Here is a 26087-nt window from a genome sequence, read left to right on the forward strand (position 1 = left end):
CGCCTCTGTCAAAAGTGGGTAGTAAATCTCTGAAACGTCTTAAAATTTCTATGTATAGTTCTACAAAACGTAGAAGCTTAGCAACAGCTATCTGATGTGCCAGGGTATTGTAATTTCTCAAGCATTCTTCCTGTGGGCTGGAACTAGAAGGTTTTTCTCTGCTTTGTGCAGGCGGAGCGCTGCAGCAGAGAGGCTTTGCTGACTTGCTCAGGCTGTAGTGAGCCCTGTGGCAAACAGAAATTCAAGGTAAGATTTTTTTCCCGGGTCTCTGCTTCTTTTTTAGTCACGAGAGTATATCATTAGTCTGGAAAGTACAAAGCGCAACAAAAACCCTCTCTGTGAATAAATAGGCGTTGAAGGAGCACGCGGTTTTGGGCAGGTGCACGGTGTTACGGGTAGGGCACGGCTCCCCTCTGAGGGCAGCGCGCTGCTTAATTACCGAAGTCTGCTCTGAGAGCTGGGGGGATACGGTGAAAGGTCTGGCCGTGAAACTGCCGTGTTTGTCGGGAGCCGAGCAGGGCGGTGGGTGATGCCCGGGGGTGGGGGTTAGGGGTGCGGACCCTGACTTGGGGTGCGCCTGGCTGAGGTGGCCTCGAACCACCGGTCCGCTGGAAATGGCGCCAGGGCAGGCAGGGCGCCGGGGCTGTGGGGGGGCAGGCCTCTGCCGGGACGGCCACCGACAGGACCCGCTCTCCCGAGGTCGGGAAGCCGCGCCTCGCCCCTTGCCGCCGCCCGCCCTCGGCGCCCTGGCAACCGCGCTGTTGTGCTGAACAGCCTCCGTGCCGCCGTCCTGCCCGGCGGCTCCCCGCGGGACCGCGGGAGAGGTGAGGGCAGCGTGGGCGGCGGGGCGGCTCTCCGTGGGGCTGGGGCGGCGGTTGGTGTTGCGCTTCTCTTCGCACCCACAGGGCTGTGTCCCCGGGCCCTGCTGGGAGGAGGGACCGCCAGGAAAGCGTTATACCGTCTCAGCTTGCTTCAGCTGAGCTTTATGTATTTAGTTTGAGCTGTATTTATTTTGATGCCTGCACCACCACCCGTTTTGATTCGTTTCTAGGACATACCACTAATTTAGGAGGTAGCTTTGGCTTTCTGCTACCCTGTCAGAACCTGTTGAAATGCAGTTATGAGTTTGTGTGTTGTGTTTCCAGGGGAACCCTACGATCAGCCTCTTGAGATAGCCGTGCTCAGCCACAGGCAATGCTTAAGCCACTACAGAGAGATAGTCTGTTAGTGAATCTGAGCCTAGTAACACTTTTTGTGTATGTATTTTTTTTCTTCTGTTTTTCTAGGATTCCTGTTTCAAACCTGTCTCCACTTCTCTGTTGCACAGCCCAACTACCCACAACTGTGGTCACAACCAAAACCCCCACCTGCTTAGCTTGAATCCTGTGTCCACCCCACCAAACTACAAGGCACCTTTTCATTGGGAATCTGCATCCATAAGCCAGGGTTTATCCACATCCCCTCAGCCACACTTGCTTGCCTCATTTGTTTTAGTAATCTTAGTTTAGTCTTTGCTCAATTTAGTCTTCCTTCTGAAGATGCACACCTTGGCATACCATAAGTGAATGTTATCTAGAGAGCCCAGAGTAGCTGCAGCGTGAAAAGTAAAGTACTGTTAAGCACCTGCTTGGTATTTACAGAGGCACTTGTTCTGGTAGCTCAGGTAAACATTTCCAGACAGGCAGTTGAAATGAAATTGTGGTCTGCCTTAGGTAAATACATAAAACACTGTCACTATCAAGATACATTGATGGCATATATCTTTATATGAAAGATAGAGCCCTCAAAGCAGCCTGCTAAGTTCACCACATGACTTTCAGCATCACAAAATTATTTCTGAATAGTCTCCAGTTTTACACTGCTTTTTACAAGATGATCATGCAGTTTCTTAACCTTTCCATGTATGGAATAGAACTTCTAATGACTATTTTGCACATAGAAAATAAGCTTAACTCTTTTTGAGAAACATGAAAGGAAGAATAGGGTGCTGTTTTTATAGAAATGCATTTTTGATAATGTCCTGTACTCTTTGTCTCTTTTTAACAGTGATATAGTGTCTAAAGAATAATTTTCTCATAATTTTGCTCCCGCTTGTTTGACATTGTGATAAAGTTATAAGTCTATGTTGATGTCATCATAGGTTTTTTTCCTAAAGACTGCCTCTCGCTTCATTAGAATTCTAGGATCTTGTAATTGAAAATTCGCTGTAGCTTTATCTTTGCAGTAATACCAAATATCAAGAATACTTTGGGCATGTTTTTTTTTTTCCTTAGAACTTTAGGGTCCATGCTCGTCCAAATTTGTTCCGTGTTATCTGTCGTGGGTGGTCTTAGTGAGGCAGTAACTTTTTTTTTTTTTTGGTGACCAGACAAAAAGGAGTAAGTAGTCACCTACTGAAACCACAGGAACAGCAACCCTGTCTCAGGCCCTGTCAGAACAGGAAATGTGCCTGCATCGAGTGCAGTCTGCTGCCGGGTTTAATAGGCTGCTTTTCTGGTGTCTTCTGTGCTATGTACAGCTGCTACATTAGCACTTAAAGAACTTTATTTTTATGCAATTTTCTAATCTTGAGTTAATAGAACTGTACCATCAGTTTTTACTATTCTAGACTTTGAATGTACGTGCTTTCTGTTGAACTTTGCGATTTTAGCACGTACAGTATTTTTTTGTTTTGTGAAAGTTAAACTTTTACTTAGATTGTGGAAATCTCGGGCTACCTCATTTTACGTCTTATGTAAATTCAACTTAATACATGCATCTGTTAAAGTGCTTTCTGGACAGAATTAATTGTATTCTAGAACCTTGTTTTTGTTATGGTTTTAGATGCCGCACCCAGATGGAGCACCTTCCCATAAAAAGATTTTGAGAACTTTGTTTCTTCCCATTGTTTTACCTTCATCAGTCACATCTGATATGTCATCAATACAGAATAAACTATTGACATACCGAAGATGCAACGAACAGCAAAAGATCCTTAATCAGTTACTGTGAGTTTCATATAATTCAATAAATGTTGAAATTCAAATGAAAGAAACATTGCACACTTGACATCTGAGAAATAATAATGGTGTTTGTTAATTTTAGAGGTTTTTGATGTCACTGTTGCAGTGCTGAACACTTTCCATCTATAATCATTAATAATAGAAGAACATTTGATGGAATCTCTAGTGGTGGTTTGTTTTTTTTTACAATACACAAAATCTCGTTGACGTATGCTTGTTGGGGTGAGTTGTGAGGAGAAAGTGACCTTCACATTTTGAGTGTTGTTTATGATAGACTGAAAAAAATCCTTTCTCTTTATGAAAACCTTTTTCAAAGAGAATCAGTCTGGGTTACTTGGTTGCTTTTGTAGGAATGATCCAAACATGGGTCTACTTCTAACAGGCTTCTTTGTCGCTATCTTAATGTGTTTGCTGCTGGGCTTGGTGATCTGTGTCGCAATCAGAGGAGCACAGCTGCCAATGCGATTGGTAAATTCACATTAAATTGTCTTTCAAGATTTTCATTTGCAAGGGAGGAAAGACAATAGGAAAAGGCTGCTTTCATGTGATTTTTGTAGGTATAGTAGAAAATAGTGGTTTTTTTCTTTTATTATTTTGATAGAAATTTATTCCTGAAATATCTGCATTATTTTCAGGAGCTTACTGAAGATACCCTAGATGTGTCGGTTATCTTGGCATAAACATGAGGATTATGTGGGCTAAGGTTGCATTGTTTGTAGTGGTATTATGACATTTATAGCAACTTGTATTTTCATGTAAAAAATTAAAAAGGTAAGGAAGTCTAATGGTATTTGATAGGATTAAAAAGCTCAGAAAAAAACTGTTTGGCCTTCAGAAGAAGAAATGGAAATTAAAGACCTACATAGTCTTAATTTAACCCATTTAAGTATTGTCACTGAGATCAATAATTTTATTTTTGTTGGTGTGGGTTTTTAGTGATTCCATTTGCTATGACTAGATTTGGTGATGGTAACCAGTTACTCAACTAATTCTTATGCAATTGATGTTCCACTTTAGTGCCTAAATTTTTAAGGGGCAAAGTATTACAGGTTGAGTTTTTTTTGAAAGATACTTGTGTATGTCCCAGATTGTTGGCCTCACTGGAGCTAGGCAGTGGTATGAAACTAAGTTGCAGGAACAAAGTCTAAGAAAGTTTATCACAGAAGGGAATCTGATTTGTACCAAAGATAGATGAGGGAGGGTTGCCTTTTTACTTTCTCTTTTTTTTTTTTTTTTTTTTTAATAATGGTAGCAACAATCACTTATAGAAAGCAGTTAATCTATATCGAAGTTAAAAATAAATGTTTCCCTTATTTTATAACAGCCTTTAAAGTATTGATAGAAATCTAACGAACAAGAAGTCTTTTAATTTTAGCTCTTGGAAAGTAAATCCTGACTTTTTAATGATACCTGCAGTAGCAGAGTGCAGTTTTTAGAATGTGGGTGTTTGGTATGCTGAAAATGTCAGCTATGTTGTAGTGATAACTTACTGTGCAGTAGGATGGCTGCTGACCAGCCATCTGACAAAAAGGGAATATTCTGCTGGAATATTGATTCACTTACATTTTTTTTGTACAAAGTGAACTGTCATTTAAATGAGGTCCCATGAAGTAATGATTTGAGTGCATACTTGAAATTGCCAGTCTAACTTACACTTGGGAGTTTTTAGCTGAGATATATTGAGATAAGGCTGGAATATTCTTTGCAAGATAAGTACAGAGTGTATCCCAAAAGGATGGACTGGAATGTTTTAATGTGTAAGGTCAGCAGGACACGCCAACAGGAACCATTAAAAGTTTTCTGACAGTTAGTAGCAATTTATAACCACAGGCAGTAAAAAAGAGCTGGTCTTAAACAGCTTTAGGAGTTTTGTTCTGCGCATTTTTCTTTTTTTTCTTATAATGCAGTTGGACAAAACCTGTTGTAGTTGGTTGAGAAGTAAGATATAATCCTAACAGGGCAATTGGATGAGATGAATCAAGGCACCTACAGATTGTGATTGTGGCCAAGATAAATGTGGCGCTCTTATAGAAGAGAAGACAGAGTATGCAAAGGCAACCTTACCTTTTAGCGATCAAAGAGTTGGTAAACATGAAAAAACAGGTTGCATCCATTAAAATTATAGCATTATTTTTAATATATTATTTGTAGTTTTTCTGCACTTCTCGCCCTGTGTTTTACTTTAGAATTGATCGAGCTTTAGAAGCCTATCGTGTATCCATGGAAGAAAAATATGACAGAGACCCTGTACCTCCTATCCCGGAACTGCCTCCCACTGTGAGAAAGTACTTCTTTAATATTTTAACTGTTTCCTGTTTTGTTCTTTGTTATTGGGGCATTTATGCGTCTTACTTCTTAGTATTTACTTAAAGATATTTATCTCAATCCTTATTAATTCATAAATGTATTTATGTGCTCAAGTAGTCCCATTGAAATCGATACCTGTATAGCTACTGAATAAAGCCTTTATTTAGGAATAATGTTTGTTAAATTTTGTATTTCTGATTTTTTGTTTGTTTTTAATACATTATGATTTTCTGTTCATTTTTATACAGATGAACAGTGAGGAAAAACAACGAAGAGTGAGTTAAATTCTTTCTCCTGCTTTTTTAGAGCAGAACAGTGAATGGTCTCTATTCAGAGGGGTTGAGTGTGTATTGTGGAATTAATGGTGGTTAAACATGAAAAGCTTTTTCAGGAGTCTTGTTGGTGAAAAATGGAATAGGAAACAAAATAGGAATATTTTCTTGTAGTCCAATGGAAATAAAGTGGCTTTCTATTACAGAAAGTATGTCCATCAGTAATTTAAGTTTTGATTAAACCTTAGTTAAAGATCATTGCTTAGAAAAAAATTCCGACTGGCTTCAGGATTTTTTCAGTTGAGGTCATAGATTGTATTTTGCCTGTACATAAAGTAGTCTTTGACATTGTTCACCTGATATGAAGAACATGTACAAATCCTGGAATTTGTGTATGGCTTTTAAAATAAGACTTTATTTCTGAGAGCCACTTTAAACTCAAATTAGCACTGAAATATTTATATTAAGTAGCTTAAGGGAACATCTATTTTTCATAGCTGGTGTTAGGAAAACTCATTCTGAAGACGAGAGATTCGTATCCCTTTTTGTTTTATAACAAAGCTATCACTCAAAAGCACAAATATGTATTTCTTTGGCCAAAAAAGCCCTATTTGTGCATACTTTTTGCCAGATAAATGTTTGTCCAAAGACCAATAACAGGAACCTTGAACTGTTTTATTGTCAGTCATAAACTTCAGCAGAGAACGGAGGGCAATGCCATACTTTGTATTTAAGCACTGAGACAGCGAGACCATCTTAACAACCATAGAGCAGCTTTTAGTGTACTAATCAGTGAATACTGAAAAGATTAGATTATGTCACCTGTCGTTAAGTATAAGAAATGGTGAATAAAAAAATACTTGATTGTCAAGCCTAATGTAAAAATATTTACAAAGGCAATTATTAGACCCTGACAATATTGTCCTTTCAGACAAACTATCTCTTTATGAAGAAGCGTGTGCAAAGTAATCCGGTGGTTCCCATTCAGCAGCAGTGGCTAATGTCTGTGCTCACATTGGTGCCACAGTCGCTTATGGAAGGCAAAGATAGAGAGCTGTTAACTGAAAAGCTTTTAGGAGAGATAATAAGGGATTATGAAATGAGCATGAAAAGATGTATGGGTAAGTACCATAAACTACACAGTACTAATATTAATATATTAATGTATGTATTAATATATTAATGTATATATATTATATAAGTTTTTCCATGTTCTCTGTCTGAAAATAATTTTTCTAGATTGTTCTTTCAGCCAGGCCTGATCTTTATAATTAACCACTGATTTATCTTTTGCTGCCTCATCAAATGTGTATTAGCTGTAACATTTAAGGCAAACCTTGCTGATTTTATTTGGACTAGTAAAAAGTTAACCAGCCAAAGGTATAGTTCAAGCAAGAACAAAGGCAGCTGTAGACTTCATGAGAAAAAGGTTGATTGCTGATGACCTTATTTCATTACGTCTTTAACCTGTTTAGTGAATTTGATGCAAGAATGTGTAGCTGTTTTCTACTAAAGAAAGCAGAAACTTTTTATGTACTAGTCTTTTTTCTTTTTTTTTAATTTTCTTGCCTCTTCAGGAACAGCAGCTTTTTTAAAGCTGTTCATCAAAAAGTGCATCCCTAAGTCTTCTCATCCTGCTTTCTATGCATGAGGAAGTTTGCAACAAAAATCTGCAAAGATAATTAGCTGTTTTCAGCTATCACTCACGCAACTCAGTTAGATTTTTAAACTTCTTTAAGAGTCATGAATTGGAATTTTGAAAGTGTGTTCCCTTGAAGTTATGTCTTTTTTTATTTGCATTTATAGTATCTGAAATCTGGAATTGAGACACATTTTGTCAGCATTTTGGTGGATGGCTGATCTTTTTAAAAAAGGCAGATTAAAAAAATACACAATTTAACATGGGACTAACTTCTTCGTAGTGTTATCAGTGGGATAATTATAGTATCCCACTATAATTATATTAAACAAAATTGCCATAAATACTTAGAATTATAGAATATCTCAAGTTGGAAGAGACACATAAGGATCATCCAACTGCCCACTCCTCGCAGGACAGCCTAGCACTAAACCAGACGACTAAGGGCATCATCCAGATGCTCCTTGAACTCTGACAGGCTTGGTGCTGTGACCACTTCCCTGGGGACCCTGTTCCAGTGACTGACCACACTCTAAGTGAAGAAATAGCTAAAGAAAGAATTATTTAAACACTAGTCTATCTGAAAACCTTCATAAATAGGGGACAGAATTGGAATTAAGCCACCTGAATCTGTACATATATATTTAGCAAAAGCTATGATTTTGAGTTAGTTTTAGGAGAGTGTGTATTGAATACTTGGGTGATACAGTTACCTTTCCATCCTACTATGTGCTTGGTTCAACCTGAAGAAAGACTTAGGAAGTACAGTGCCTATTGAATATGGCTTAATTTTCTTCTAATGTTCATATTTATTATTTTTTTTCTTAGTGCGAAATGTTCTTATTAAACCAGATGTAAAAGGACTTGAAGATGAAGAGGAGGCACCTTTGCCTTTATTACCTCTGTGAGTGAATTATGTTAGCAAATAACCCACTGGCAAAACGCACTCAGCTGCCTGAGTAAAATTCTTGTTGAGCTGCATGAACAGAGTTATGGCACATTATTAATTCTGGGGTCCCTTAATGAGACTTTTTTTTTTTCTGTCTGTAGATGATCTTACATTTGAACATCTTATATGTGAATGCTTTGCAAAGTTTTAGCACTGACAGTGTTTTATTACTGTTGTTAAAGTTACATAGAGTAAATGAGACTTCTGAGTGCCCAGACACCGAAGTCATATTGCAGTGACCTGTGGAATGAAATGTGTGTGTCTGGGGCAGTTTACTGTCAGTCACCAGCATTGTACAATACTTTAACATGATGAAATTGCATCTGTTGCCAAGGTTTCATATGACTTTGTATTATGCTCTGCCAAAATAGAGGAGGAATTCAGGTAGAATATAATTATCTAAAATGTACAATTTGCTGAAGCACCAGAATGTGTGCCATCTACATATTGATGACAAATACTTCCTGTTAGCAGTTGTTGAAGTCAGAAGTTTACATTGAAAGAGCTTCAAGGAAGAACAGGTGATCTGAAAATACTCCAGACTGTAAAACATGGTTGATCTGACAGAGTATCTTTATGGCTTCCACTGTATCATATTGTGGATATGTGTGTGGCACTTAAATAACTATTCGTGTTAGGGAATAAGCTTTTAATACTACTTTCTATACATAAGAATGTTTTATTCAAGTATTGCTTGAGGCTCTTCACTTTTTGTTTGTTTGTTTTGGTGGTTGTGGGTTTTGGGGTTTTTTTCAGAGGCCTGGATTTTTCTACACCATGGCATAACAGTTTTATCCAAGCAAAAAATCAAATGCTTTCCAACTTGCACATTCTCCACCCCACAATGAAAACTCTACTGGATTTTGGTTGTGCAGCATTCTCTACCTTTTATATAGTGGATTTCTCAAGTTTCAGGTAATGTCTGTTTTGGTGAATTATTAACCCGTATAAGTTTTTGAAGCTGGATAAGAAGAGTTTCTTCAATTCTATTATTTATCAGAGGTGTTTTTATATAATAAATTTCTTCAATGTGTCATTTAATGTTCTTTGAGTAGGTTACTTTGTGTTATGACACATTTAACTTTTCTTCTGTTGTGTGTAAATATTGTATTGATACTTAAATTGCTGGTAGTATCAGCCCTTTTGATTTATGTTTTGCCTTTAATTCTGTAAAGGTCTCCTCATTATTTATTTAATCTTATTGCCATGATCCCCACAGAAGTGTGGTTGAAGCAGCATTTGAAAAATTGACTTCTAGTAGTATTACTATCTGTAGGGAATTCTATGCTGTGGAATAATTACTAAATTGGCCAAAAATACAAAAGTACAGCATTGTTCACACATTAAGGAAAAGTATAAAATCAAGAGGCTTCTGAGGTAGAAAACAGCCTGCTTGCTATCTGGAGCCAACATTTTGTCAAATTTTGATGAAATGCTGTCCTTTGTGTGAACTTTGCTCATTATAATGTCATTATAATACCAAAACACACCTCCATCCTGAAGGCTACCCGCCTCCAAGGTGCGACCACTCCTTCTTGAGTCTGCGCCCTGAATTTCTCATAAACTATACCTTTAATTGTGAAGCGAGAGAATTTTACACCAGTCATAATAAAAGTATGTGTAACTAAAGTCACTCAACCTCCACATTGAAGATAACAAATAGTATAAAAATAGCCCAAAAGAGGGGGGATATCAGGGAAGACACCATCGTGAAGAACTCCATCACTGACTTCAGGGATCAGTTGGCGGGCTGAGCCTTTCTTCCCCCCCCATAGGGATGCCTGTGTGTAAGACTTAGATTATACTGAGTGCTTTCTCGGGAAACTTAGAAATTTTGCTAGAGAATCTCTTTCCTACATTTATAGCCAGGCTGTATCATTTATAACTTTGTCGTGTGTTTTGTATATGTTACAATACTTTCATTTGCACATGCTTTGCAGACAGTGTATTTATCGCCGGCAATCCTAAAAACCTATATATCTGTTGTTTAAACAAACTGCACTGTTTAAGTAGCTAGTTGTTTCGGTTTCTCATTGAATGCGACCAAAGACTCTAGAGTGGCCGTGCTAGTTCAGGAGCATGACTAGACTGAAGGTGCAGTCCACTACTAGTGTATCCAAATCATAATAGTTTAATACATATTAAACGCGATTGGACTGATAGTGCTGAATTGGGCATCACTCAGAAATTAAACCTAGCCGCACCTAGCCTTCCACTTCGGTGAGGAGTGTTAGAACACAAGGGGGTTTATTTTCTGCCAAAACCGCTTTGCCCCTTTCACGCAACATATGCTAACCCTAAAGATCAGATTTCTTGCTAGATTTCATTGGTTGCATTTCATTTTTAATCTTGGAACTTTTAATTTTCATAATTTTCAAAATCTTTTTCCTCATTATTTTTTCTGGTAACTCTTCTTTATTTCCTGGGGTTTGGGGTGGTTTTTTCCTCATTTAAATCTATGGAAGTGATGCTTAGATTCCCATTGTGCTTTGTGCTAAAAAACAATGGGTTTGTAATACGGTATAGATTATGGTTACTTTACTCCCTTTTAATTTTGTTTATGAAGTTGCCTGTAACTTTCTTTTTTAGATTGAAAGGGCCGGTTGACTGTGAATCTTTAAAGACTGATGTCTCTCTAAGTTGTTCTAAAGCAGAAGAGAAGATATTGAATACGTGGTATCAAAGAGTTATCAGCCTCTTTACCCAGGAGAACGCATTGAAAGATGTAAAGTTGGATCAGGTTGACCCTTTTTATAACTGTGTGTCTATGCTTATGTCTAATCAGGTAAAAATCTTTCCTCTCTGTGATAAACTTAATGTGAAATTTAGATAATTTTAATGAGTCAGCATATTATATGATATGGGGCCTTTTTTATTATTTAACTGTTAGCCATCTGTTGCATGTAATCCAGTAAAGTATTCCAAGTGTTAAATATTTTTAACTTCCTTCACTTAAAATAAATACAGGGTCTTGTCTGCTTCTTTTTCTTCTATGTTCTTCTGTGTTTTTTAGACACAGAAAATGTATTCGTTCAAGTAACTAGAATGTAATTAGATTAAAGAAGGAAGTATCTCAGTGTTCTTAGGACCCTTGCTATCACTGGTCTTGGCACTACAGTTACATGTCATATAGTAGCAAAATGAACAAAACCTGGTCTCTCTCCCTCAAAAGCAAACATACTTACACAAACAGACTGAAAGTCCAGCTCTGCAAAATTTCCAAACACAATTTTTTTTTTCTGTGGAAAATGATACCGCAGGGGTTTGTGAGTTAATTTTTTTTTTTTCTTCCTGATTATGGAAGTTATATGAAGTGTTTCTCAGTTAATTTTGTTTTGGTAAATTCCAGTTGTTTTGTTTGCTAATAATAGTAACACAAGAACGTTCAAATGAGATCACTGATTTCAGACCGAGATAATTGTTTTTCAAGTTCTTAGTTTACTGAAAATTAAAAATCCTTTAATTTCCAGTTAACGTAAAGCATCTGTTGTTTACATTGTTCTATTTAAGAATATAATAATCAGTGGGAATATATATGTTCAGCAGTTCGAAAAGGCAGTAATTTTTAGGATTAAACCTTTATTTACTTTGTAGAAAAATAATGTAACAATAGTCTACTCAAATCAGTCTCATATTAAAGAAAAAGTCAGAGGAAAGTGCATTCCAGATACTTCATTTATTTTTAAAGTGTGTATTAGTAACAGACTTGCATTTGTAGCAAAAATAATTGCATGGGCTCTTCTGAAATGTTTGTTTACTTGTTCATTAGTTTACATCCTTTAAGGGTTGTGACTAATGCCCACTGAAGTCATTAGAAGAATTCACACTCCTTTGGTTATCCATGAATCAGGCCAAAAAATGCTAAAATTAATGGAAATCCTGGCTTACTGAATGAAGGGAAAGTAGGATGGGGCTTTCTGTTCTTTCAACTAATAGGACATATGTGTTATTACCTAGCTGAAAGAATTATTGAGAAGAACAGTTGAAGCTTTTGTGAAACTTTTTGATCCTGAAGACAGAAATTGTCTACCGTTATTTCAGATGGAATTGACTCTTGATGAAAATAAAATGGAGTTTTATCCAAGCTTCCAAGACCTAGAAGAAGCAATACTATTTATAGTAAATCGTATAGGACAGACTCTTCAGGTGTGCTTTTATCTTTATTTAAATATGTAAATGCTAAGTTGTTAAGCATGTGAAAATATTAGTAATTTAGGACTCTGACTACCATAGTAATGGGAAGCAGAATGCAACTTGAGGGGTGTGTATTTTCCATGAGCATTCTGCAGGTCACAGCATGAATCTTGATGCCCTGTGGAACTCTAGGCTCTGAAACTCATTTTATTATTCCTTGTTCATGAAAAATAGGTACACATGCTACTGGTTTTTTTATTTTGCTGTTTTAATCTGCAAATCTGTGTACAAATTAATGTCTACAAATTAATTGTCTACTTGTTCATTAAATAGAAGTCAGGCTGAAAATTTACCCAGGAAAGAAGACTAGTTAGAATATAATAGAAATATAATTAGCACCTTAGTTAAAAGTGTGATGATTTACAATAAACTTGCAGAGAAAGACAAGGAATATTACAGTTGATATTCCTTTTTTTTTTTTTTTTTCCTAAGAAAATGCAAAGCCTCAAATCCCTAACAACTAATATATACAAAATCTAAAGGTTTATGTTTTAGTAACTGATCTGTGACTCCCGGGAAGACAGCCTTTCTGGGGGCTTTACGTGTATCCCTGTGGACTGAGTGTTGGCCTTTAATCATACATGATGGTACTTTCAGAGAAGTGTTTGCACATAGGATAGAATTTAATTTTATGTAAGATTAGATATTTTTTTTTTTTTGTTCCTTTTACATGTTTCCTGATAAATTTTTTAATCAGGAAGAGTTGTTCCGGGTGTGTATGAAGCACCTGGCCTTGGTCACAATTAGGGTCTCATACTTTTCTGATACAGTGTCTTCTGCAGATTGCAGCTTACTTTTAAAATATATGTATCCCTGCATTGCTTTTCAAAATTTAAGTAATCAGAACTTGCACTTATATTAGAACATCCAGACAATACGTTCTTGGCTAATGGGAGGCACTACAACTCTGGACGCTGAGCTTCCTAATCACGTCATCGTATGGGCTACATCTACACTGAAAAAATCTATTAGAGACAACTTAGAAGGTCCAAAGGAGTATTTTGAAAACTATGGTGAGTGGTAGAAGAGTGTTTAAATAACTGTGTTACTTCTTTCAAACAGGGGCTTTACTGTGCAGCATGTGTGTTATAATAATATTAATATAACATTGTTGAATTGTAGTTGAAAGGTATGGCTGGCTTGTAGATGGGACTGCACAGGCACGGATAGAAAGATTTGAAGCAGAAGAACACAGTTTTGATGAATACACTGCTGTAAGTTTTAATTCTACATTTTATATATAATTTTTACTATACGTACAGCAATAAGAAGAAGGGAACAGAGGATAACAGGTGCTTAGCCTCTAGCTATTATTTTGTCTACCTGCAAATCTACAACATTTTTTTTTCCCCCTAAAAGTCTGTGGTCAATAGAAAAGAAAAATATTTATTTTCTTCAATGTGTAATACTTATTCATGCAGCCAAGTATTTAAATAACAGCTCTGAAGTGTAAAATGTAATGTTTTTCTGAAGTTCATAGATGAGTTCTTCACCCTCAAGAAGGAAATCTTGAGTTTACCAGAGAAGGCTCATTTCCCTATGATTTGTTTGAATTGTGAGGATTTAAAGCAAGGTTTGGCTAGTAACGCAAGCACCTTCGCAAAAATGCTAATGGACAGAATAGTTGCAAATCACAGAGAGCAAAATGAAAAGTAAGTAGAATTTTTTGCTTGTGAATGCTATGTATGTTAAATGCAGAATAAAAAGGTGTAGAAAAAATGCAAATATACCATACTCCTGTTCAATGAAGACTCTTGGATAACTAATGATCTCATGCAAGTTGCACCAGCTGATGTATTTTTTCCTCTGTTTTAGACTCAAAAGCTAGTAGGAGAACTTAGTAATAGAATTGGATAACAGAGGAGTGAAAAGATCAAAGGGCTTTGTTACTCTTCTGGCTTTTTAAGTGTGAAATACAGTACTGCTGCACTGCCAAAGAGGAGACTAGCTAGATTCTCTTATTACATGACAGATACCTCTAGATTTTCATAAATAGTGACAAATAATAATACTGACCAATTCTAAAGGTTGATTTGCAGATATGGATTAAATCATGAGTTGAAGTCATATTAAATTGTTTGGTTAAAATGAAGAATTATAGTCAAGTTTTACAGTGATTACACATTACCAAAATGACAAAATATTTACTAGTAAAGTGTTTGTGTGTATGCTAATGATACTGTGCTTCTAATTCTGTTAAAGCTGAGCTTGAAGCCAGTCACACCAAAATCTTAAAATGTTGATATTTTATGTTGAATAAATTTATAGGATATGCAGGGAATTTGAAGCAATTAAGGAACGTGCATTAAAAGTCCCTGAGACAACAGAGGAAATGGTGGAAGCAAGAGCTTACATAAAGAAGGTCAAAACCAAAGGTATTCAGGACCTGTTGTTAAGGATCAAGGTAAATGGCTGTCCTTTAACTCCCTTAATCTTTTACCAAACATGCTGGCCAGTGAAAATACAGAATTCATTCTGGAGTGCAGAGACTTTCGTCTGATCATGCTGCATGTATGAATAAACTGTACCCTCAGTGTTACTTCAAATGGAAGTGGAAAGTCCAGCTCATTCTTTGCCATATGGCCTTCCTTCTTATTCTCCATTCCCATGTGTTGTCCGTGTCAGTGAGGAAATGCAGCTTTTAAAAAATCATAGCAGATTGTAAGACTCTCAGTTTATTGTTTGTACCCAGGGACTTAGTTCAGGGCTGCTAAAAAAGCTATTTGTGAAAATGTAACGCAAAAGCGTAAAGAGAATTTTATGTGTAAAAATAGTCATGACTTTGAATACGCAAGAAACAATTTACGATTTGAACAGAATATAGGTGATGTAACGTTAGCAGTAGTACTTTGTGTGTGCTCAGGGAATAAAATTGAAAAACTGTGTAAGGTGTGGCTTAACCAAAAATATTACCGCATAAGTAGCTCTTTGCTATATACTATGATTATATGTGTCAGATTTTCTATTTTGCTAATAGGTCTGTAAATATAACACACATTTATTCTGCAGAATTTATATTTTTTATATTTTTAATCATATTAGGATTTTTGCATGTAGGTTTACAGGCCATGGGAGTCATATTTAGAGAAATAAACTCAAGAATGGGGCAGGGATTTGAATAACTTTTTATATGTGTTTTGAATATTCAGTTGGCTGAAGTAGCTCTGAATTCTGAAAAGTCCATAAAATGTAGACTTCTGTTTTATCTTTTTTAGATAATATTATCCTATCATATAGTTTAAACAGACCTATGATACCCCAAGTTTTGTGAAATCTCTCTTTATAGGAGTGCTACCGGCAAATGGATTACTTCTTAGATGTTTTTTTATTTGCTCCTGAAGACATTGCACTGAATGCAGCAGTTCTATTATGGCCAAAGAAGATTAACTCTATTTTTGATGAGCATGATGATGTAAGAGCATTTTCTTGGTTTATGGTATATTTTGGCTTGTTAGACTTCTCACTTACTTGAGCTATTTATTTCCTCAGCAGGCTAAATGTATCTACACATACAGTGCAAACCATACTAATTTAGACATGCATAAATAACATATTTCCAGGTTTTTATATCATCAGATGGCTTTTTCTGGTATACTGTGAAAATTGTCACTGTAACTTAAAACCTTCAGCAAGTCTTACTATCTTAATTTGTTTGTGGTCTAGATACTAGTACTAGGTAATTCATAGGAAGGTGGAATTTCACTACACTGCAGTTGACTAGTACTGAAAATGTAACTGCCAGGCTCTTAATAGAGTTAGTGCTCTGGACAGGAAGTCATTGAGTTGAAATGATATTTTGTTCTGTCAATAAAAAACAGTGGGAAAAGTGTCTTTTAGGTAGCACTCATTAATAGAAAATATGCAACATCTAATCCTCTCTGTGTAACTGTAGATTACTTTCTTCCACTTGTCTGTATTCATCTTGCTAGCATTCGTTCTCTGTGGCCGTGATACAGTTAAGTCAAGCCTTTTGGTGTTCTCTTGCTTATCTATAGTAATTTAGCATAGATCTAATAATTTTTTCTGAAAATATTTAGGAATTAATGATTAACACTTTAAAATAAAAATATCAATCTCTCTTAAATATCGTAATGGAGGATTTTGATACTAAGGAGTATGTCCAAGGATAGTAAATATGCGTCTTACTTAAAACATACCCAGCTTGGGAGACTGCTATGTCTGTAAAATATTTTGATTGCATGTTGCCTTGCCGTTCTTTTAATCCCAAAAAACAAATGCGTGAAATTAATTTTCTATTTGTTCACAGAGAGTCCATGGTGCTTGTTCCAATTCTTTTTAATGAAAATGGTAGTACAGAGTGTATCTGACTTAGAGTCGCTCAGGAGTGTATCTCTCTATAGCTGACAATCTAGCAACTCGCATTGTGCTAGAGCTTGAGGACAAGAATAGTTTACATCTTTTTATAAGTCCACATATTTGCGTTTTGTACTCTCAGATATGAGTCCATTCTTATTCTAATGCAGTAGGAAAGGACTGGTTCCTCCTTTGGAGAAGTTCTCTTTGTCCTCTTCACAATTTTTGCGTGGCAGTAGGTGTCCTTGTCTAAGGAGATCTCCACTGCCTCGGTTGGTTTCTTGTTTGATACCTTAAAAATAACCCCTCTATGTGCAGACCCTGTGCTTTAGAGTGGTCTTACATTACAGAATTTCTGCCTTCTATAGAAGTAGGTGTATGTGGCATAGCATTGACTTTAAACAACTGTAGATGTCCTCTTTCAGTAAAACACTGAATTCCAAAGATGAGACTCTCTGTCATTTGGTTGTTGGTTTTTTTTAATACTTTCTATCTTTTGGAGGCCTTTAAGGCAGTCGTAACTGCTATGGTTATTGAGATAAGGGTTCCATGTTAACATATAGAGGTTGCACACACTTAAATGGGATATACAGAAAGCAACTCTTGAATAAACTTCAAGTATTGTAAGGGTAGTAATTTATCTGTATTTTTTGTTTTCTGTCTGTTTGTGCTAAATATTTAGTTTAGATGGTACTACGTATGTTAATAATTGAAAGGATTTACAACCACTTTTGCATTGCTTTTTTTACAATTAAAAAATAAATCAATTGTTTTGTAGCTGGTTGAACAGTCTAAATGTAAAGCAGAGCAAGAACTAATACATAAATGTGAGAAACTGATGGTGGAATTAGACAGGCTGGCGCGTTCTGTGGCAGAGTTTGAAGAATACTCAGAACTGGATTGCATGCAACAGGTCTGATTAACATTTAGTATAAAATGGGTAGAAATGTTTTGTATGTTTAATAAACAGGGATCATGGAAGAAACTTAGAATTGAAAGTAATCCGTTATTTTAACAAATGTGAACTAAAACCTTTACTATCCTCTTGCTGCATCAAACAAACTCAAAATGACTCCTGTGTCTGTCCCTCTGTCCCCCTCCCCCCTTTATTTGTATTACATTAGCAATAACATTTGACTTAAAGGAAAGTTTTACTATAAAGTTGTTCTTAAATTGATTGAAAGGTAATCCCAGAAAGGACTGAGATAAAACAGGTGTGTAAAGTGAATGATTTTTTTTTACTCAGGTTTATATAAAGCATGGAATTCTGGCCCCAGTGACATTATTCGCAAGTAACTTCAGTGGGATCAGAATTCTCTTCCCTGTTTTTGATATATTGAGGAACTGAAGGAAAAAATAGGAGGTTAGAAAGAGTGATTGGTAGCAATTTGATTTATTTATTTTTATTGTTCTATGAACGTCAAAACTTCATTATGCTGCTAATGAAGAGCAGACCACTGGCTCCAAAACTTTGCAGATTTCTAGAAGTATTTTATAATGGCCAGAGCATGTCTTGTGCTTTAATTGAAGGATGTCACAATTACGCTCGGTAATTTTGTTTTCTAAACAAAACACTTCAAAGCACAAAACAGAAATCCTAAGCTAATAAATCCCAGTTGCCCTTACGACATGTCAGGTACATAAAAACGTCTGCCTCCTGCAACAGTGCATTTTAAAGCTCAAACATTTTGAAAGTGGATTTATACTCTTAAATTCAGTAATGATAAAACCAACTTTATTTTTCTTAGTGTTAATCTGGTACTCGAGGATAAGAAGATGAGTTTTTAATTCATGTTTTCTAAACTTTTCATAAATATGAAGGCTTATCATATTTTGATATCTTATTTTGATAGCTGTTCAGAGCATAGCTTAGTTATCTCTCAAGACATACAATTATTTGATTTCAGTATGTGGCTGACCTGAGGGCATTACAGAAACGCATACAGGAGGCTGATGAAACAGTAGCTCTTATTAATAAAGAAGAGACTCTGCTCGAATGGCAATTGAGTGACTTCCCACTCCTGAACAACTTAAAAGTTGAGATTGAACCATATCAGAAACTCTTTCATCTCATACTGAAATGGGAACGAGCAGAAAAAAGGTAATTCAGCTCTTGAAGCTAAATGAGGGGAGAGCGGCAAAAATGCTCATGCTGGTTTTGTTCATGTTAGATATAGAATATGGATTTGTTCTTTTGTAAACATTTATTTATTATTAGCAATCCAGGTATAATAGTAATATAACTTACGTATCAGGCTTATTATTTTTAATTTGGTTAGAAAATATGTCAGTTTGTTTATGTAAAAAAATAAACACTTCCATGTACAAAACAGAAATCTGCAGCTAATAAATCCCAGTTGCCCTTATGATATGTCAGGTACATAAAAATGTGTATGACTGTGTACACTCAATTGTAATGCAAATTAGTATATCGCATACTAGTTTCTAACTGTATTAGGCATACTGGTAAAGCCTAGAAAACAAACTCTGTGAAAGAAATGTATTAGAAAGAAAAAAATTTGGTTAGTTATGAGCTACTTTGTATACCAGAAAAGGAAGAAGTTCAATTAGAAAACTCACAATCTGTACGTAATGAAAACCATTTTTAACATAACGGCTGTCCAAAATGCCATGTAGATGTGCTCAAATGATTACATTGCTATCTGGTGGCTAGATCCTATAGCAAAATCCGTAGTATGTCTGAGTCTAAATTGAGATTGTTTACCAGTTCCTGCACTCTTTGGACGTTATAATGCGATATGGCTAGAAAGTATGCATTTTTTTGAAAATACCTTTTGAAAAGGCGTAGTATATTTTGATCTCTGTCCAGAGCTTAACTTAAATATTTCTGTATCCATGCAGTTACTTGGTTTCAGCGTGTGACTGACTTGAGAGAATTGCACAAATAGAGGAGTGTGATCAAGCCACCTTTCGTTGTGCATTAGCATTTTGCATAGAATGAAAATAGCTGGAAACAAGAGCTTTGCTGTCATTTAACTATTTATCTCTAATTATTTATACTATTTATAAACTAATTAACTATTTATAAACTAATTATTTAACTCATTTAACTATTAATCCACATCTGCTTTGGTTACTAAACAAAGCGTTAATTATTTGTGGACTATTTGTTACTCTGTTTTCTAACTTTGTGGGTTTTCTCAGATGGATGGATGGTACCTTTTTGGAACTAAATGGGGAAAGCATGGAGGCTGAGGTTGATGAGCTTTTTAGAGAGGTATATAAAGCATCAAGACCATTCCAACAAAAGCACAAGAAAATTCAACAGGAGCGGAAAAAGACCTCACAACACAGAACTGCAGAAGAGAAAACAGAAGAAGAAACAAAGGCAAATCCAACTCTTACAATGTGTTCTTCAGTTCTGGAGCAGATTAAGGACTTTAAGGTAAGAATAAGTGAGGGATATTAATATTTGATGCTGAGGGACAAATGCTAAATTCAGCACTCAGTATAGGTAGATGATGCAGTGTCAGAGACTTACTGTTACAGAGAGTGCACACTCTGAATCACCATTTACAGTTTATATTGTCCCATTGATTTTAATAAAATTTTATTTTGGATATCTTTGTAGTTTTAGGAATGTGAATTGTTAAAGAGTGGACACATACAGGAGAAAAGTAATTTTTGGATGCAGAGAAACATTTAAGGATGTAGTTGGGAATTTTGAAATGGGACTACATGTTATGTTAATGGAAGCCAAATTTAACATAACGTAGCTGAAAAATTGTTCCTTTTCTCTTTTCTGCTAAGACCGTGCTTAATAGTTTTATATTTCTTCATCAATAATGGGGTAGGTTGACCCTGGCTGGATACCAGGTGCCCACCAAAGCCTCTCGATCACTTCCCTCCTTAGCTGGACAGGGGAGAGATAATGTAACAAAAGGCTTGTGGGTCAAGATAAGGATAATTCCTTGTCCCACAGAAGACAATCCTCCACAGAATTCTCCAATGTGAGTCCTTCCCATGGGCTGCAGTTCTTCACAAACTGCTCCAGCATGCATCTCTTCCACTCGGTGCAGCCCTTCAGGAACAGACTCCTCAAGCATGGGTCCCCCATGGAGTCCCAAGTCCTGCCAGCAAACCTGCTCCGGTGTGGGCTGCTCTTGCCACGGGTTTACGGGTCCTGCCAGGAGCCTGCTCCAGCGTGGGCCTCCCACAGGTTCACAGCATCCATCTGCTCCAGTGTGGGGTCCTCCAAGAGCTGCAGGTGGAAATCTGCTCCATCGTTAACTTTCATGGGCTGCAGGGAGACAGCCTGCCTCGCCAAGGTCTTCACCACAGGCTGCAGGGGAATCTCTGCTCCAGTGCCTGCAGCACCTCTTCCTGCTCCTTCTTCACTGACTGTGGTGTCTGCAGAGTTGTTTCTCTCACATATTCTCATTCCTCTCTCCAGCTGCAATTGCTGTTGCACAGTAACTTTATCACAGAGGTACTACAACCATCACTGGTGGTCTTGGCCTTGGCCAGCGGTGGGTCCCTCTTGGAGCCAGCTGGCATTGGCCTGATTGGACATGGGGGAAGCTTCTAGCAGCTTCTCACAGAAGCCACCTCTGTAGCCCCCCCACTACCAAAATCTTGCCATGCAAACCCAATACAAGTAACTTACTACAATTGTTTAGAAATTGAATGGATAACTGAGTGGATCCATCTGCACTTTTCAGAACATATTTGCACGTCATCAGCTGCTGCAGCAGAATTTTAAATGCCCATCAAAGATGATTAAAAAGTTAAGAAACAATGCACAACACAATTTTTACCTTATAAATGTTTTTCCTCAATTAGGAGAATATTCCCACTGTGACTATCTTTTGTAACCCTGGCATGAGAACTCGTCATTGGGAGCAGATGTCAAATATAGTAGGATATGACTTAACACCAGACTCTGGAACTACCCTGAGAAAAGTTTTAAAGCAGAATCTAGCTCCTTATTTGGAAGAGTTTGAAGCTATAAGCGTAGGTGCAAGCAAGGTAAGCATAGAGATTTGGTGGTGACAAATACAACATCAGGTCTCTTAGGGATGGCTTTTATGGCTTACTAGAATTTTTTGTCTTTGCCCTTATGCAACAAAAGAGATTTGTTGGTGAGAATTTGGCCCATTAGAAGATAGCAGTGGGTGCGTGAATGTTTGTGTCTCATGTTACATTGTTAGTATTTCCTGAGTGTACTGCTTTCTGTGCACTAGAAAATGATATCCTAAGAAGAAGAATAACAAGAAGTTAATTTATGCTGTTACAGCAAAATATCCTATTTAGCTAGATAAGTTTTTATGTTGAATTAGTGAGCTGGAAAAAAATAACACAGTGACTAAAATAAACTATTTTCTTTTTAAACTGTAGGAATTTTCCTTAGAGAAAGCAATGCATGCCATGATGGAAACCTGGGGTTCAATTTCCTTCAATACAAGTGTGTATCGTGAGAGTGGTGTTCATATTCTGTCTGCGGTGGATGAGATTCAAGCTATTCTTGATGATCAGATTATGAAAACTCAGACAATGAGAGGATCACCTTTCATTAAACCATTTGACAAAGAAATCAGGGTACGACAAGTACTTTTTTTAAAAAATATCATTTTTATTTGCAGGATAACTATAATGCAAGAGTCTACCAATTGTGTTACAGCTTTATTGTTTGACTTGTTAATGAAGTGCTTTCATTGATTTATTTTTTTTTTTCAGCAAGGTTCTTTTGGGTTCATGTAAGTCCTACTTGCTTTCCGTGTTGGAATTCCCTCCTCCATTTGGATTCAACTGCAACCAAAAGAACATGATTATATTTTTGTATATTTTGCAAAATCACTATTTCTGTTAGTGTCTTTAACCTTGCTGCTTAATAACTGGAAATTATGTTATTATTATTATTAATAAGAACATTTAGTGATTTAGTCCTTGAGCTTTGGACTCAAATTTTGAACTATGATGTTTTCTTCTGGGCAAGGAAACTTCTTGAGGGTGGGGAAAAGGTTTTTTTAATCAGACCTCAGAACAACGATGGGATCGCTTTACACCTGCTTTGTATTTTCAGGGCTAGAGTAGTCTTTCTGGTGCTAACACCATGACTGTTGACAGGAGAGGAGCTGGTGAAATTGCTTTGCAGTTGCCCTCCCTAGTTCTTTGTTGGTTTGTGTAGGAAATCTTCAGGCTCAAGCAGGCTCAGTGAAGACAGGTAGCATTTACCCTTTACAGGCATCCTCCCCAGCCTCTGCCAGAGGTATCTGCTATTCCCCACTTTAGGGACAGGATACTGGGCTGGCTGGATCTCTCCTGTGATCTTGCTTGGCCTTTCTGGTATTCTTGTGCCTCTGCTGCAATTCAGCTGCAAACCAAGAGCTCCTTGCTGTGGGGAGATGAAATAGAATTTGTCACTGGTAGCCTCCTGGGTATTGCTTAATGGGTAAGTTGTTAAAAGCTCATAGCAGTGAAGTGGTCACTGCATTTTTGGAAATTAATTTCCAGGTAAGTTAAACTTTTTGAACTTTGAACTTTGGCTATCTGTATATGTGGAAGAACCCAAATACTGATTAATATTTTTTTTTTCCCTCTTATTTTGTTTACCGCTAGATATTTTTGTTTTCTCCTTGGAAACTTCAGTACCACAGTGTCTACTTTTCCTGAATTTATTCTCTCTAACATAATTTGTTTGGAAATATTAAGGTAACATTCCTTTAATATTTATTAAGGAATGGGAAAATTGCTTAATTCAAACTCAGGAGATTATCGATGAATGGCTGAAAGTGCAAGCACAGTGGCTTTATTTGGAACCCATTTTTTCTTCTGAGGATATTATGCAACAGATGCCAGAAGAGGGACGTCTCTTTCAGACTGTGGATAGACATTGGAGAGATATTATGAAGCATTGTGCCAAAGACCCAAAGGTAAGGAAAATATACAGTACTAAAAGTAACTTCTGTTTTCTTTTTTTTTTTTCTTTTTTCCCCTCTCTTTTTTCCCCCTCTTTTTTTTTTTTTTCCCTTTTTTTTTTTTTCTGTCAGTGCTGTTGCTTTCAGAGTACATACAATGAACTACTGAATCAGTTGTCTAGGCTTTCTTGGAACAGAGCCATGTTGTACATTATTTGAATAACTTCTACTGTTTTGAAGTATCTTATTTATAACTTAAAGTTTGCGTGTGTGTGCTGTTACAGGTTCTTGTTGCTACTTCCTTGGTAGAGTTATTGGAGAAGCTTCAGAACTGTAATGAGCTTCTTGACAAAATCCTGAAAGGGCTTAATGCTTATCTTGAGAAAAAACGTCTCTTCTTTCCCCGGTATGATGTGTTTTGGCTACTTAAAAAAGCAAAGATTCTGAATGTTTATTTTGTTGTGAATAAGGTCAGCTTTTAAAGTAGCTTGATAATACAGTTGGCTTTTTCTTTTTTTCTTTTTTTCTAAAATATTTTTAGCTTCTTTTTCTTGTCTAATGATGAAATGTTGGAGATCCTGTCAGAGACTAAGGATCCTCTCAGAGTTCAGCCTCACTTGAAGAAGTGTTTTGAAGGCATTGCTAAGCTACATTTCCTTCCCAATTTGGATATCAAAGCAATGTATAGTTCTGAAGGCGAGCGTGTAGAACTCACTTCAACCATTTCTACTTCTGAAGCTCGAGGTGCAGTGGAGAAGTGGCTAATTCAAGTAGAAGATAATATGCTGAGGAGTATACGTGATGTTATTGCTAGATCAAGAATGGTATGGGTTTTGTAATAATTTAATAACTGTGTCACAAACAGACCTTTCTTTATTTTAAGGCTAACTTGGCTTCCTAAAATTCTTCCTGAACACAAGAGTTGATGAAGTTATGGAGCAAGGACCAAGTTAACATGACTTGCATTTATAGGCCAGTGAGATACGTAAGAACTTAGTTTGAATAAGAATCAGGTCATTTTCCTGTAACACTGGATATAAATTCTTTTAAAAGTTTGGCAGCAATACTGTGTTTATAGCATATATCACCTAATGTAAATAAATTATTTGGGTTCTTTTATTTAATTACAAGTTAGAAATACAACACTTCTAATAAGTTTGTTCCCTCCTAAAAGAAAATCATTAGCCAGAAAATGTTTCTTTGTATGAAGTTAGCAAGTTGTGAATATTTACATAATATGGAAAGATAATTGCAAGAATCTTTAAAATTATTTGATAACAAATTGCAAATCTAAGGGGAAAAGAGCATTTAAAAGTTTGTTTGGACTTTTAAAATAGGAAAATAATATTTTTTAGCAAAGAATATTGATAGATTCACATTATATGCTTCTGTATTACGTTGTGATACATATGCACTGACACTGTATTTAACTCTTTCAGGCATATCTAGTGACTGAGAGAAAAAGATGGGTTCTGGAGTGGCCTGGACAAGTAGTATTGTGTGTCTCTCAAATGTTCTGGACAAGTGAGGTACATGAAGTTCTGTGCAGTGGACCACAGGTACTTTGTAATGCATAATCTTTTTAAAAAATATTTATTAATTTCTTTGTTTCAGCTAATGTATTTTGCTTAATCAAATATATTTCTACAATCAAAATAAAATTTGGAAAAGGATCAGCACATGAGTTTGATATACATGAATTCATGTACAGTGATTTGTACCTTTGATTCAGGTACTTTAATATTCTTGTTTAGAGCAAGCATAGAATAAAACAGCTTTGCAACATAAATGTATAACTGTGAATGAGAGACTAGTTGATGCAAAAACATGACAGTGTGAAAGAATGGCTTAATAAGGAATCTCTGTTAAGACATTTAGTCAACATGAAGAAGGCTGGAACACTTACAGCAGTCTTATAACCCGTTTCATAATTACCTTTTTTCTCCTAGGGTTTAAAGGATTATTATGATAAACTTCAGCTTCAACTTAATGATATTGTAGAGCTGGTAAGAGGAAAACTGTCAAAGCAAACAAGGACTACACTGGGTGCCTTGGTTACTATTGATGTTCATGCTAGAGATGTCCTCATGGAAATGATTGAAAGTGGTAATTACCTTTTAAAACATTTTTCTTCGCATGTGTCTTAATACATAGTTAATTAAAAATAGTTAACCAATCTGACTTTGTTGCCTAAACCACAACGGTATTAAGATATGTATGTGAGTATTCAGATGTGAGCATCAACATTAATAATTTCAAAGCTGTTTTAAATTCAAATCTAATAGAAAATCCAGTTATCCAGAACATCTTTTATGATTGCTTTTAATCCTGTGTTCATCAGGTGTGCAGAGTGAAACAGACTTTCAGTGGCTTGCACAACTACGGTATTATTGGGAATTTGAGGATGTTCGTGTCTGCATCATTAATTGCAATGTAAAATATGCCTATGAATACCTTGGAAACTCATCACGCCTTGTCATTACTCCTCTTACAGACAGGTGTTACCGCACCTTGGTATGATCTTCCACTAGT

General features: G+C 36.3%; 1 protein-coding gene across 2 annotated transcripts in view; it reads left to right on the forward strand.

Moving 5' to 3' along the window:
- The first annotated feature begins 146 nt into the window (after window positions 1–146).
- The window catches only part of DNAH12 (dynein axonemal heavy chain 12), a 72573-nt gene continuing 46632 nt past the window's right edge, over window positions 147–26087 (forward strand). The window contains exons 1-25 of one of the 2 annotated variants that reach the window (XM_063348003.1): window positions 147–246; window positions 2824–2987; window positions 5189–5279; window positions 5558–5584; window positions 6513–6702; window positions 8049–8124; window positions 8926–9084; window positions 10759–10954; window positions 12127–12315; window positions 13226–13376; window positions 13486–13577; window positions 13837–14015; window positions 14632–14767; window positions 15650–15775; window positions 17456–17590; window positions 18585–18778; window positions 19843–20083; window positions 21481–21666; window positions 22036–22236; window positions 23376–23570; window positions 23840–23961; window positions 24097–24379; window positions 24995–25114; window positions 25505–25661; window positions 25897–26069. In XM_063348003.1, coding sequence (XP_063204073.1) covers window positions 2824–2987; window positions 5189–5279; window positions 5558–5584; window positions 6513–6702; window positions 8049–8124; window positions 8926–9084; window positions 10759–10954; window positions 12127–12315; window positions 13226–13376; window positions 13486–13577; window positions 13837–14015; window positions 14632–14767; window positions 15650–15775; window positions 17456–17590; window positions 18585–18778; window positions 19843–20083; window positions 21481–21666; window positions 22036–22236; window positions 23376–23570; window positions 23840–23961; window positions 24097–24379; window positions 24995–25114; window positions 25505–25661; window positions 25897–26069 — 3783 coding nt within the window. In that variant the 5' untranslated portion in view covers window positions 147–246. Of the gene's footprint in view, window positions 247–2823; window positions 2988–5188; window positions 5280–5557; window positions 5585–6512; window positions 6703–8048; window positions 8125–8925; window positions 9085–10758; window positions 10955–12126; window positions 12316–13225; window positions 13377–13485; window positions 13578–13836; window positions 14016–14631; window positions 14768–15649; window positions 15776–17455; window positions 17591–18584; window positions 18779–19842; window positions 20084–21480; window positions 21667–22035; window positions 22237–23375; window positions 23571–23839; window positions 23962–24096; window positions 24380–24994; window positions 25115–25504; window positions 25662–25896; window positions 26070–26087 lie in introns of those variants that run through there. The other variant, XM_063348002.1, reaches the window with a different exon arrangement.

This window comes from Chroicocephalus ridibundus, chromosome 10 (assembly GCF_963924245.1).
Source record: "Chroicocephalus ridibundus chromosome 10, bChrRid1.1, whole genome shotgun sequence".
NCBI lineage: Eukaryota > Metazoa > Chordata > Aves > Charadriiformes > Laridae > Chroicocephalus > Chroicocephalus ridibundus.